This window comes from Terrapene carolina, unplaced genomic scaffold (assembly GCF_002925995.2).
Source record: "Terrapene carolina triunguis isolate 2854851 unplaced genomic scaffold, T_m_triunguis-2.0 Scaffold88, whole genome shotgun sequence".
In the NCBI taxonomy this organism is placed as follows: Eukaryota; Metazoa; Chordata; order Testudines; family Emydidae; genus Terrapene; species Terrapene triunguis.
In genome coordinates, this window is record NW_020664439.1 from 1,712,265 (window position 1) to 1,726,873 (window position 14,609).

The following is a 14,609-nucleotide window of genomic DNA, read 5'->3' on the forward strand; positions in this document are numbered from 1 at the left end:
AAGAAATAGTATTTTTCAATTAACTTAATACGAGTACTGTAGTGCAGTCTCTTTATCATGAAAGTTGAACTTACAAATGTAGAATTATGTACTAAAAAACTTGCATTCAAAAATAAAAATGTAAAATTTTAGAGCCTGCAAGTCCACTCAGTCCTACTTGTTCAGCCAATCGCTCAGACAAACAAATTTGTTTACATTTGAAGGAGATAATGCTACCTGCTTCTTGTTTACAATGTCCCCTGAAAGTGAGAACAGGCGTTTTCATGGCACTGTGGTAGCTGGCGTCCCGAGATATTTACGTGCCAGATGGGCTACTTCACATTTCCCTTCATGCTTCAACCACCATTCCAGAAGACACATGTCCATGCTGATATGGGGTTCTGCTCAATAATGGTCCAAAGCAGTGCGGACCGATGCATGTTCATGTTCATTATCTGAGTCAGATGCCACCAGCAGAGGGTTGATTTTCTTTTTTGGTGGTTCGGGTTCTGTAGTTTCCACATCGGAGTGTTGCTCTTTTAAGACTTCTGAAAGCAAGCTCCACACCTCGTCCCTCTCAGATTTTGGATGGCACTTCAGATTCTTAAACCTTGGGTCAAGTTCTGTAGCTATCTTTAGAAATCTCACATTGGTACCTTCTTTGCGTTTTGTCAGATCTGCAGTGAAAATGTTCTTAAAATGAACAACATGTGCTGGGTCATCATCCGAGACTGCTATAACAGGAAATATATGGCAGAATGCAGGTAAAACAGAGTAGGGGACATACAATTATCCTCCAAGGAGTCCAATCAAAAATGTAATTAACAAATTTTTTTAATGAGCGTTATGTCCTCTGCAACGGTGGCCGAAGCATGAAGAGGCATACGAATGTTTAGCTTATCTGGCACGTAAATACCTTGCAATGCCGGCTACAAAAGTGCCATGCAAATGCCTGTTCTCACTTTCATGTGACGTAAATAAGAAGAGGGCAGCATTATCTCCCTTAAATGTAAACAAACTTGTTTGTCTTAGCGATTGGCTGAACAAGAAGTAGGACTGAGTGGACTTTTAGGCTCTGAAGTTTTACATTGTTTTGGTTTTGAGTGCAATCATGTAACAAAAAAAAAAAATCTAAATTTTTAAGTTGCACTTTCATGACAAAGATTGCACTATAGTACTTGTATGAGGTGAATTAAACAAAAGAAATAGTATTTTTCATCATTTTTACAGTCCAAATATTTGTAATAAAAATAATATACACTTTGATTTCAATTACAACACAATACAATATGTATGAAAATGTAGAAAAACAAAATATTTAATAAATTTCAATTGTTATTCTATTATTTAACAGTGCAATTAAAACTGTGATTAATCGTGATTAATTCTTTTAATCACGACTAATTTTTTTTTTAGTTAATCGCATGAGTTAACTCCTATTAATTGAGGGCCCTAGTTTCTTTGCAACATTCCTCTATACAAAGCCTAACTCACTTAGACAGGCACTATGATGTAATTGCCTGTCTTTTACTCTCAGTCCCATAAAAGACAAACAGCCTCTGTGATTTCCTGAATTCCTTGAACCTAGTCAAATAGAAAGCAAATGCTTTCTTGGCATCTGAGATCATAACTTTCACTCCCCTGGATGAGAGCGAGGGTTTAGGAAAAAATACTGGTAAGTTAATGGACTGGTTAAAATGGAGTTCTATTACCACCTTAGGGAAGAATTTAGGGTGTGGGTGAATTACCACTTCCTTGGTTGTTTTATTGGAAAGGTGAAATAAGGAACATTATCCCAAAGTTTCAAAGAGAGGTTTCATAAACTGAGTAAACATTAGGTTGAGATTTTATGTTGGTGTATGTTCTTTGATCAGAGAGTAAGAATTTATTAGCTCCTTCATGGATCTTTTTCTGGTGTTATGACTAAATACAGTGTTATTGCCAAGCAATATTGTTATTGATGAGCAGAGACTGCTGCAAGAAGCACTAACACAGATGACAGAGAAAGCCCTACGGATTTTAAGGGAAGTAGGCACTCCACACAGATTGAATAGGAGCTGAAGGTGGGTTTATGTTATTGTTATTAGCCCTCAGTGAAAACTTAAGATCATAATACCTGTGGGCTGACTGTGTCTTGGAGTTTAAAAGAGTCTCCTGATTTTTTTTTCTGAGCAGGACATTTTCAGGTCTGTCAGAGTCCTACAGCCTATACTGCCAAGTGAAGACAGTGTGGGTCTGGGTGGTAAATTGGACTCGGTTGTGTCAACAGACCTGTAGTTCCCAAACTCCTTGTGATAGCTGTAGAATGCTGGAGGCAATCAAAATAATCTTGGCCTTGATTTATTTTCTTGATAACTCTCCGAACAAAAAATGATGACAGATCTCCTTAGTGTGTTCCCCAGTCTAGTAGAAATGCATCCAATATGGAACTAGTGGTCTGCTCTTGCTCTTGAGGAAAACCTTTGACTTTTGGAGCTGTCTTGTTCTGAATAGGTCTCTCTCTCTGGATATTCATAGATTCATAGATTCTAGGACTGGAAGGGACCTCGAGAGGTCATCGAGTCCAGTCCCCTGCCCGGGATATAGAGTCTCTCTATATCCTCATAGAGAGAAGATTTTGTTTGCCACTGAGTTCTTGAGTGACCCATAGTGCTAATCATTGGAGAGAGGATTGATCCCGGATTAACTTCACAGGTAAGGGCTTTACAGGCAGGCATAGCAGCAGCCTATTATGAGCCTCTCAACACATCCCCATAACCTCTGCTAAATCTGTATAGCGAGACAGCACAATCCCATGATCAATGGCTGCAAATATCTCATAGATCCAGCTGTGTGAATACTGGCATATGCCCCTTGTCCGCAGACAAGAAGTCATCCATCAGGTTTCTCCTTCCCAAAAACACACTGACAGAAACAAGAGTTTTCCATTGCTGGCAGCAGCATGAGAAGGTGCTTGGATCGACAGGGGAGTCTTTGAAAAACCATCTATTCCTCTCTACTATCCCTTAGCAGCAATGGCAGCTACAGTTATTTCCCACCACCATCATCAGTGGGAGAATGGACCGATAAGTAAGCTTTAAGTGTTACTCTTCCATCCAATGGAGCATGGAATTTTTTTGTTTTTTTACAGGCAATGCCACCACAATGCGTGGGTGGGGGTGAGGGCTGCAAAATCTCTCAAAACTGCTACTAGCAGAGAGAAGAGCTTTTTCCTCCCTCTGTTTGGTGACAAGACCAAGATCCCCCATCTTCATGTTAGTTATGTAATTCAAAACCTAAAGTATCTCTATGACCCCTTTCTGCACTAAAAGGAGGTGATTTGCAAGCTCTGACTCCTCCCACATCATAACACCAACAATGCTGGGGAATGTCAAACAAACCTCTCTCATCCAAGGCATCTGGTTCAGCAGTAGACCAACACTTAATAAATCCATTACACATCAGCTTGCCTTCCTACTCATAGATGGATCTGGAGTTCTCATTTAGAGCTAATGCAAAGGCACATACCAACACAGTCTGATTCTGCTCTCAGACCAGTTTTAGAGTTAGAGTTATGCCCACTTCAGTGGTATAACTCTAATGTCTTTACAATGAGGTCAGAGCACAATCAAGCCCCAGGAGCTTCAGTTTATGCAGTTCAATGTCAGTGGGCAGAGGAATTCTGTCATTCATAATCTGGTTACCAATAAGAGATCCATGTTCTAGTCTGCACCATCAAATCTGGCTACATGACGCCACAGTGCCAGCTCATCTCTTTCACTGTAGACTACTTGACAAATCACAATCCCAGACCCTGAGAGGTAAGCACGGAAGCAGGGTAGCCACCCTATTTCCATCACAACACAAATGCAAAAAAACCCCTCAAATCCTTTGAACGCAATATCATGCTCATATCCCTACTAAGTCCACGACCCTGGACATCCTCTTCTCTACTTCCCAACATTTCAGAGACCTGCTGACCTTTCCCTAGTGCCCCTTCACATCTTCATTCACACATCCCTGCCCTCCAAGCACTTGGCCACTCTCCTGTTTTTCATAGTACTGCTTTCTAGTGTTGAAAGAACCAAGCAGATAGTAAATGAGGCTATGTGGGAGACAGGGACAGAATGTGGATGTGCAGGGCAAAAGGAAGCAAGGTTCCTAGGGGCAAAAGGGTTGTTTGCAGAGAAGAGGGCTATATTAGGGAAATCAGTGCTATTCAAAGAGGTGGGGGGATCCCAGACCCTGAGTCCCAGTGCCTGTGTCTTTTAAGGGCTCCCTCTACTTTCCTACCTTAGCTTCCCCAGCAGAGATCCCTCAGTCAAGCTGAGGCAACATTGCCATGAGCAGCCTTTCAAGCACCATGTCTTGGCATCGAAGGCCTGAGAGCCCACCTCAGACACCTGCCCAGTTCACAGCATTGCTCTCCCTAACCCAGGCCCCTCTGCACATAACCCGTCCTCCATAAGACCCATGCACATGTCTGGTCTTCTCCCTCTATTCCAACATTACCACTAAATTCCTCTGTCCACCTTACCCATGCAGAAACCTCGGATTCCCCTTCCCCTTGTCATCTCCAACCAACTTCCTATCATTCCCACATATTTCTGTTCACACACCTCCAGACAGCCCCACTCTCACCCACCCACTGTTCCCTTTTTGCCCAATCTGTCCCAAGGCTTTCATAGACAACCAAAATGTTAAAGTTGAACAACATATGTTTCTTTATGACTAAAACAGTTAAATTCCACAGTTTCATATCCGGGAAGCTTACTTGGCAAGTTTACATGTTTTTTTAACAATTAATTACAATGTTAAAATATTATCTTGTCTTACATAAATAAACCAAGCAATCATTTGTAAAATAAGGAACAAATTCACCAGTATGCTTCAGCTGCTTTGCACTATCTGTGAAGCAGCCATAAATCCATTTTTAACTGGCCATTGTAAATTGATTGATTTGCACTGCTCCCAAGTAGCACAAAGCTGCCAGAACCTGCTGGTTTATCTGGCTCTAACAATAATTTAAAGCCCCCCAAAATTCCCAAATAAAAACATTGTTAAATTGGAATTAAGATGGAGACTACACATCAGTAATTTAAGGAGAAAAACCACTACAATAATGGTTGTAATTGTAGCTAAAACAAGAATTACAAATCCAGGAAATTCAGAGTTAAGATTAACCTTAAAAGACATCCAAAATGTTAAGGCATGTAAATGTACAGTGAAGGCACCCAATTAACTTTTTTGCTCTGTACAACATAAAATAACCATATGGTTATTATTATTAAGGCATTTCAGTCTTTGTGGTCCCACCTTAGCTGAAACTGCATTTTAACACTGAATTCACTTTTTTCATTTTTTTCCCTCCCCTATGGTGTTACTTAGGACCAAATTAAGGTTGTCTGGGAGACACCTAAATTCTCTTCCTTAACCTCAAAGATTATAATGGTTTTAGTTTAGTTTTGGAGGGACCTAGAATGTTACACCACAAGAAAATCAACATACTTTTTTAATTAAATTTGGCAAATAAGGCCTTCTACAGTGCTCATTCTCTTACCGGTATCTATGAACAAATATACCCTTAAAAATAGAGTTCATCATATTTTCAATTTCATCTTGGTTTTCTTGCAGCTGCAAAAAAGAAATAAAAGATCACTAATATTTCAGACTGGCATCCTGATAATTTATAGTACTAGCATCCTGAAACATTATACTACTAGCTTTGAGAAGTATGCTTCATTCAAAGGTATTATAATTAGCATTTCTCTTCCTCCCAATAGGCATAAATAAAAACATTTTATACATATATAGTGCTTTCATGGAAGGAAGTTAATACATCCTACAAACATTCATGAATTTAGATTGAGAAACAGCCCTTTGACTAAGTATGATCCCCCTTCTTTGCAAAGGAAATTGAGGCAAGGAGAAATTAAGTGCCCAATTCTGCTGACCACCATCAATCTTCATTTAAGTAAGTGGATTTGCAAGTGCTCAGCATCTCTGGAAATCAGGCCACTTACGGGGCCTAATTATGAATTTAGAAGAGTAAATTTTTCAAACTTGTGGCCCCAATTCAGGAAAGCATTAAAGCATCTGCTTGGCTTTAAGTATGTGCTTAACTCCCGCACATGCTTAATGTTAAGCATATGCTTAACTGCTTTACTGAATAGGGAAACTTTCTAGAATCAGTACCAAGTGCTTAAAGTTGGGGCTAGTCCTCTGATACCCAGTCTTGTGCCCTAAAGTGAAGATCTACTATAAAAACAGACCCTCTAAAAAAATGGCATAATGGGGATTCACATTTATTCTCCCTGATTGATTTCTGTATCAAATATGCTGATTTTACAAGTAAAATAATTTCTTTTCTGAGTTCCTGTTCTGAAAACTCATCCTTGGAAAGAGTTCAAATGAATTATTGACATCTTGCATGTCATCACTAGTACTATGAAATCTACTGACAAATTATGTCTTCCACTTACACCTGTATAACTCTGGTGTTTCCAATTGGGATTTACAGGTGTAACTAACTGGAAATTAGTAAGTAACTCTACTGATCATGTGCAAAAGTGAATAGAATCCAGCTCACTCAGTTTCAGCTGTGTTGGCTTTGCATGACTTAGGGCTTGTCTTCATACAAAAACTATAGATAAAGTGGCACACCTCCCCTCCTCCCAAATGTCAACACAGTTATAATGGTATAAATATGATTATGTCAATACATCTTATTCCCATATGGAAAAGGGAATAAGCTACATTGGTATAAGCACATTTATACCAGTATAACTGCATCCACTCTGTATTGTTCTTGTATAACTACGACTAAAAAAGCATCCCCCAACTGATATAACTACACCAATACAAAATTTGTATGTAGACCAGGTATAACAGGAAAAAACAGTAAAACCTTACTTTTGTCACTAAAGTAAGTAAATATGACTCAGATTACACAAAAAGAACAGATCTGTTGAGAAAGGTGCCGTCCATTTTACATAATCTTTTTTCAAGGCATAACTGCCTTTACCACACAAAACCATAATTGATTCATCAAGGAGGGCATTAACTCTTCCTTTTTATCATTCACAGCATTTCTTAATATCGAAGTATAACACTACAAACTGCAGGAATGAAAATATTTCCCGTCCTCAATACAAGGCCACAATATAGGATTGCCAGTATAGATTGTACAGATATATATAATAATTAATATTTTTTTCATCAATTCAACATATGAAGGCCAGAAGGGAACATTATGATAATTTAGTCTGACCTCTTGCATAGCACAGACCAGATAATTTCAACAAGTGATTTCATTTATAATACTTATCATTTCTATAATACCTTCCATGTGAAGATCTCAATGCAATTTGTAAAAACGAATAGTTAAGCCTCACACTTTAGGGTTGCTAATTTTGGTTGGAGGTATTCATAGAAGTTTCATCACATGACAATCTTTAATTAAAGATTAATCTTTAATTCCTTGAGGCTCCAGGACAATCCCAGAGGGTTGGCAGCCCTACTTCTCTGAGAGGAGAGGAAGCATTATACACCACCTTACACATGGAAAAAACTGAGGTACCCAGGAGTTAAGGAGTTGATTTAGTTGGGGATTGGTCCTGCTTTGAGCAGGGGGTTGGACCAGATGACCTCCTGAGGTCCCTTCCACCCTTGATATTCTAGGATTCTATGAAGGGCTAAATTTTCAAAAAATTGCACACACAAATCCCCATAGGCACATTTATTCCACAGTCCAAGCAAGGGATAAGTGCAAAAGGGACAGTTGGGTACATACAGTCCCTGTACAATGCAAAAGGATGAGTATACACAAAAGGACAGGATTGTGGGCGTGGCTTCAAGGACAGGCAACATAGTATTTTCGGACTCAAGCCAATTTAGACACACAAATTAGAGGATTAAGCACATGAAGCCGCAAGGGCAAAGACTGAGCTAGTTTTTACTCAGTACTGCCTTTGCTGACCTCATATCCTATACAAAAGCAGCAGCAGCTGAGGCACAAGCCCCAGACAGACAGCCACATGAACAGACACATATGGCTGGAGTCATCCTAGATAAGGCAGAAGAAGAGAAGGACAATGAGGATAAAGATGGGCACAGAGCCTTGTCCACTCTGAGGAAGAACTAGAACCCAAGGAGGAATTCTGAAATGAACTGTTAATTTACGCAGAAATGAGGTAAGTATCTGTGATGGGGTGTCCACCCCACACAAGATTGGAAGGGGTTATTGCGCCTACCTAACTGCCCAGGCTGCACTTGAAGGAGGAGCCAGGGCACAGGGAATTGATTAGATAGGGAGGCTCAGCTAGACAGGAACCGAGGGACCTGCATAAAGCCCTGAAAGCAGAAGGGGGCTGCAGGGAAATAGGCTGCAGTAACTCCCTGGGAGAAGGGAATTGGGAGGCTGGCAAAACAGGGGGGAACCAGGAAGGTAGAAAAGGCCCAGGGGGAAAGCAGCAAGGTAGGACAATGCAGGTCTTAGCTGCTGACTGAAGGGCCCCTGAGCTGGAAGCCAGAGTAGAAGGCGGGCCCTGGTTCCCTTACCAGCTCCTGAGCACACGGCATAGACCAGGCAAAGGACAGTGCACTGGCTGGGAAAATTTGTTTCAGAAATACTTTGTGGGGCACGCAAGGGGGAACTACATAGTGACCTGGATGGAATGCCGAGTCATGAAGAGGAGGCTGTGGTTCTCAGAGGGAGATGGGCCTGGAAGTGAGAAAGGACAACGGGTATGGACACTGCCAGGGGAAGGCGGCACCTGGCAGAGTTAATCCCCAGGATGGCCAGGAGGAGGCACGATCAACGGTAAGTGGACCCCATGACAGTATCAAAGAAAAGTCAAGGATGCAAGAGTGAAGTTTATAAATAATATGGGGGAGGCAGTAACATAGGGTAGGAATAAATGATCAGTTTTCAGAATGGAGAGAGTAAATAGTGGTGTCCCCCCAGAGGTCTGTACTGGGACTAGTACAGTTCAACATATTCATAAATTATCTGGAAAAAGGGGTAAACAGTGAGGTGGCAAAATTTGCAGATGATATAAAACTATTCATGATAATTAAGTCCAAAACAGACTGCGAAGCATTACGAAGGAATCTCACAAAACTGGGTGACTGAGCAACAAAATGGCAGAGGAAATTCAATGTTGATAAATGCAAAGTAATGCATACTGGAAAACATAATCCCAACTAAACATATAAAATGATGGGGTCTAAATTAGCTGTCAACCTGTGGAACTCTTTTCCAGGGGATGTTTTGAAGACCAAGACTATAACAGGATTCAAAAAACAACTAGATAAATTCATGGAGGATAGGTCCATCAATGGCTATTAGCCAGGATGGGCAAGGATGGTGTCCCTAGCCTCTGTTTGCCAGAAACTGGGAATGGGCGACAAGGGATGGATCACTTGATGATTACCTGTTCTGTTCATTCCCTCTGGGACACCTGGCATTTGCCACTGTCGGAAGACAGGATACTGAGCTAGATGGACCTTTGGTCTGACCCAGTATGGCCGCTCTTATGAGACAGAAAAAGAGGACAAAGGAATACACAGACATTCAGTTCAAATGGGAAAATGAGCTGCAATGTACAAGATTCAATGGGGTAGGTCATGGGACAGGATGGAGGGTTCACTCCCTTTGTTTTCCTCAGTGTTTTCCACAGTGGCTCTGAGATTAGCTGAGAATGGACCCACAATAGCTGGCCACTGTGTTGAGCAGCAGTAGCAACTGGAAGCACAGCAGGGCACTGGCCCCTTCCACAACTAGTGCTGTTGGTGCAGAGTCACTGAGGTGGGATGGTGAGTCGACATGTTGGTCTCTGCCATCTCAACATGGTTAAGCGCTGCTGAGAGACTATGTTCTGAGCCAACTGTTGATGAAAATGATTGCCTTGAGATTTGTAAATTATCTTCCACTGTTATTGCTTCCGCACCATCAGCCATGACACTGGCACGAGTAAAAGAAAGCATCTCCCTTGTGCCTGCCATTTCTCTTGGCCCAGTTCTAGGTGTTCCTCTTTCATATCCAGGAGGAAATAGAGACTCTACTTATAAATTACCAGATCAGTCTCCACCCCCCGGGTATTTCCCCCAGAGGAGTGTTGGCCAGCTAAGAATCTCCATCCATCTTATGCCTCAGCTAGCTAAAGGGTCTAGTAAGATAGCAAGTTGTGGACTGGCAGAAGCTGCCAACACACGAAAACCAAACGAGCAATAAAGATCACTTGGGCAATCAGAAATGAACTGGCAATCACAGACATCAGGACACCGACAGGACATCAAAGAAGCCTCTAATCTTTTTGTTTTGGTCACAAGGCCAGTCAGTGATGCATTAAAAAAATATCTGTTTATTTCTGCTAATGTTGTCACTAGCTGCTCATTGCTAATGTGTCCAGACCAGCAATCTCCTGCATAAGTTTATGATGATGGTCTAGGCCACCTACTGAGTCATCTGCTGTTCTCCCTCAATTTAGCTAGATGGCCCTTCACAACTCTTTATGGTCAATTTGTCCTTGGAATGTACATGCAGGTCCCTCCGTCATCCTTGATCACATAATCCTCCGGGGCCTATCCATAGCACTGACACTGTCAGTTATTTTTCTCTGATCAGTGTTCATCTTACAGACCAAATCTCTAGAAGCCTTGGTTCCTGGACCAATTATTTCCTCAGTGAGGAACTTCACCTTCTTTTTGCTATCTTTTGGGACCATCACCAAAACAGATAAGGCAATGCTATCAGGCTTGTTGGTAGCATGTCCAACTCTGTAGTGGGTGATTTTCTATGTTCAGGGTGAATCTGCATTTTAATGAGCTATCAGCACATGCTACTCTGGCAGGTGTGGGCATAGCAACATAATGGTCTCAAGTTGCAGTGGGGGAGGTTTAGGTTGGATATTAGGAAAAACTTTTTCACTAGGAGGGTGGTGATGCACTGGAATGGGTTACCTAGGGAGATGGTGGAATATCCTTCCTTAGAGGTTTTTAAGGTCAGGCTTGACAAAGCCCTGGCTGGGATGATTTAGTTGGGGATTGGTCCTGCTTTGAGCAGGGGGTTGGACTAGATGACCTCCTGAGGTCCCTTCCAACCCTGATATTCTATGATTCTATGATCCCTAAGTAGCCTGCCAAACTGGCACCCATGTTTTGAATATCTGTCAATCATTTGGGCATGCTGCCTCTGGCTCGACTCAGGAATCTTTAAAGCACAATGTGCTTGTGAAGAGACATACATATGACCATTGGCTGTTCCTTTAGCCACCTTGTGCCTCTTCACTAAACACCTCCTCTGAAAATTTTGGCTAGCGGATCACAAGAGAGCAAGTTGAGGGACAAGAGAGAGAAGCCAACAAGCCTAGCAGGGACAGAACACAGCAATAAGGGTTAGCAGGAGCTCATTGACCATCTCATTGGTGCATAAGCATCAAGATAGAAGGGGGCTATTCGGCAGAGATGTTTTCAGAGCTTTGTGTACTCTGAGTTTTCAAGTCCATGGAATTTGATGCAGAATCTACCTGATGTTGCAGAAATGTGATCCAGAATCTACATATTCATATGTAAGAATTAGAGCCCACATTTAAAAACCTGGTTGCCTAAAGTTAGACCCAAATTAAAGTGGCCCAATTTTCAGAGATGCTGGGCACCTCTGAAGTCAATTTGGGCTAAAGATGCTGGGTGTCTTTTGATATCAGGACACTTTTATTTAGGTTCCTAAATATAGACTGAAGTGCTTAATTTTAGGCACCCAGAATTGAAAATTTTGACTTAGGTTTCCAGTCCTTTTGGTTGCGAAGAGAACCTTACAAATGTGAATCAAGTGCAAACCAGTGCAGTGTTGTCTTCCTGACTCAGGAGACAGCCCAGAAAGCTTTAAAAAGGTGTGTTGTGCCCATTCATAGAATCACAGAAACGTAGGGCTGGAATTAAGTCCAAACCCCTGTGCTGTGGCAGCACCAAATAAACCTAGACCAGCAGTTCTCAAACTGTGGGTCGGGACCCCAAAGGGGGTCGCGACCCCATTTTAATGGGGTTGCCACAGCCAGTATTAGACTTGCTGGGACCAAGGGCTGAAGCTGAAGCCCAAGCTCCACCCCCACCCAGGGCAGCGGCCCCCTCTCCCCTGACCCAGGGTGGCAGGGCTCGGGCTGTGGCCCCACTCCCCCCACCCCAGGCGGTAGGGCTCGGGCTACCGCCCTCCCCTTGGGGTCATGTAGTAAATTTGTTGTTGGAAGGGGGTCACCGTGCAATGAAGTTTGGGAAGCCCTGGCCTAGACCATCCCTGACAGGTATTTGTCTAACCTGGTTTTTTTTAAATGTCCTGCCTTGGAAGCCTATTCCAGTGCTTAACTACCCTTAGAGTTAGAAAGATTTTCCTAATATCTAACATAAATCACCCTTGCTGCAGAGCAAGCCCATTACTTTTTGCCCTACTTTCAGTAACATGGAGAATAACTGGTCACTGTTCTCTTTCTAACAGCACTTAATACATTTGAAGACTATTAGGCTCCCCCTCAGACTTCTTTTCTCAAGATTAAACATAACCAGTTTTTTAAATCTTTCCTCATAGGTCAGGTTTTCTAAATGTTTTATTTTTGTTTCTATCTTCTGGATTCTCTCCAATTCCTCCACATCTATCCTTAAGTGTGGCACCCAGAACTGAGCACAGTACTCTAGCTGAGGCCTCACCAGTACCAAGTAGAGCGGGACAGTTACTCCCACATCTTACACGCCTGTTAATACACTCCACAATGATATTAACCTTTTCTGCAGTTACATCACAATGTTCACTCATGTTCAATTGATGATCCAATGGAACCCCAGATCCTTTTCAGCAGTACTACTACCTAACCAGTTATTTCCCATTTTGTACTTGTGCATTTAATTTTTTTCTTCCTAAATGTAGCACTTGGCTTTTGTCTCAACTGAATTTCATCTTGCTGAATTCAGACCAATTCTCCAATTTGTCAAGGTTATTTTGAATACTAATCCTGTCCTCCAAAGTGCTTGCAATCCCTCCCAGATTGGTGCCATCTGCAAATTTTATAGGCATACTCTCCACTTCATTATCCAAGTCATTAATGAAAATATTCAATAGTATTGGACCCAGGACTGACCCCTCCGGGACTCCACTAGATATGCCCACCCACTAACAGTGAACCATTGATACCTACTCTTTGAGCACAGTATTTCAACCAATTTTGCACCCACCTAATAGCAATTTCATCTAAACCGAATTTCCCTAGTTTGCTTATGAGGCTGTCATGTGGGATAGTGTCCAAAGCATTACTAAAATCAAGATATCTCTCATCTATTGCTCCCCCGCAGTAACCCTGTCAAATTAGGTTAGTTAGACATGATTTCTTCTTGACCATTCCATGCTGGCTATTCCTTATAACCCTATTATTCTCTAGGTGCTTACAAATTGATTAATAGTTTGTTCCAGTATCTTTCCAGCTATCAAAGTTAGGCTGACTGATCTCTAATTCCTCAGGTCCTCTTTGTTCTCCTTTTTAAAGAAAGGTACTGAGCTTCTCTTCTCCATTCTTCTGAGACCTCACCCATCCTCCAGGAGTTCTCAAAGATAATTACTAATGGTTCCAAGATTGCTTTAGCTAGTTTCTCAAGTACCATAGGATGAATGTCATCAGGCCCTACCAACTTGAATACATCTAACTTATCTAAATATTCTGTAACCTGTTCTTTCCCTATTTTCCCCCTTGTTAATATTAATTGTGTTGAGTATCTAGTCGGCATTAGCCTCTTTAGTGAAGACCGAAACAAAATAGGCATTAAACACTTTGACTTTCTTGATGACATCAATTATTAGCTTTCCTTCTCTGCTAAGTAGAGGACCTACACTTTCCTTTGTCCTTCTTTTGCTCCTAATGCATTTAAAGAGCCTCTTTTGTGTTCCTGGCTCATTCCCCTCAGAGACCGAGTACAGACTCTTGAGACCTGAGTGGCTGAACTAGAGAGTTATATATAGAGGAGACTTTCAGAGCCACAGTAGAGCAATCTCACCCTCAGTCTGACTGCCTCTGTGCTGTTGAGGAGGATGAAAGTCTCAAGGAAAAATAACATCAAGCTGGAACAGAGGGAAACGATCCTATAGTTGGGACACTCATTCCAGATGATGTCATAGTATCCACTTGTGTGGGTGGGGATCCCAGTTATTAGGAAGAGACAGGTAAATGGTAATAATAATTATTAGAAATACACATAGCTGGGTTTGTGGTCCAAACAAACCATGTACGGATCCCTATTCTCTTCACCAACAAACACTAGCACCTCATAGGCCTGCCAAGGGTTATGCATCTCACGTGGCCATCATGTATCTGACAGGTCTGTCATGCATTCCTGCAGAAGTGGTAAAATGTTACCCATTTCTTGTATACCTATTATGGAGGCAGCAGTTGCAGCTCCATAGTTAATACCAAGTTGAGTTTCCCCCAAACTTGGGTCCAGAATGAATTTTCTCTGAATTTACAAGTAAATCCATTAATGAATTTATGAATTACATTTCATTTTTAAATGGTTCCTTTGAGAAATTTAACATTTGTGTCAGTCTTTTCTTTGCCCAGAATGATCTAAATAACAGTGTGATAAACTGGGAAATATCTGTATTATTTCTTAGAAGT

At 41.6% G+C, this 14,609-nt stretch overlaps 1 protein-coding gene across 1 annotated transcript in view; it reads right to left on the bottom strand.

Moving 5' to 3' along the window:
* STAG1 (stromal antigen 1) overlaps positions 1-14,609 on the bottom strand; it is a 383,395-nt gene that overhangs the window by 196,289 nt on the left and 172,497 nt on the right. Inside the window, exon 9 of the mRNA XM_026649889.2 lies at positions 5,519-5,592. Coding sequence (XP_026505674.1) covers positions 5,519-5,592 — 74 coding nt within the window. The remainder of the gene's footprint in view (positions 1-5,518; positions 5,593-14,609) is intronic.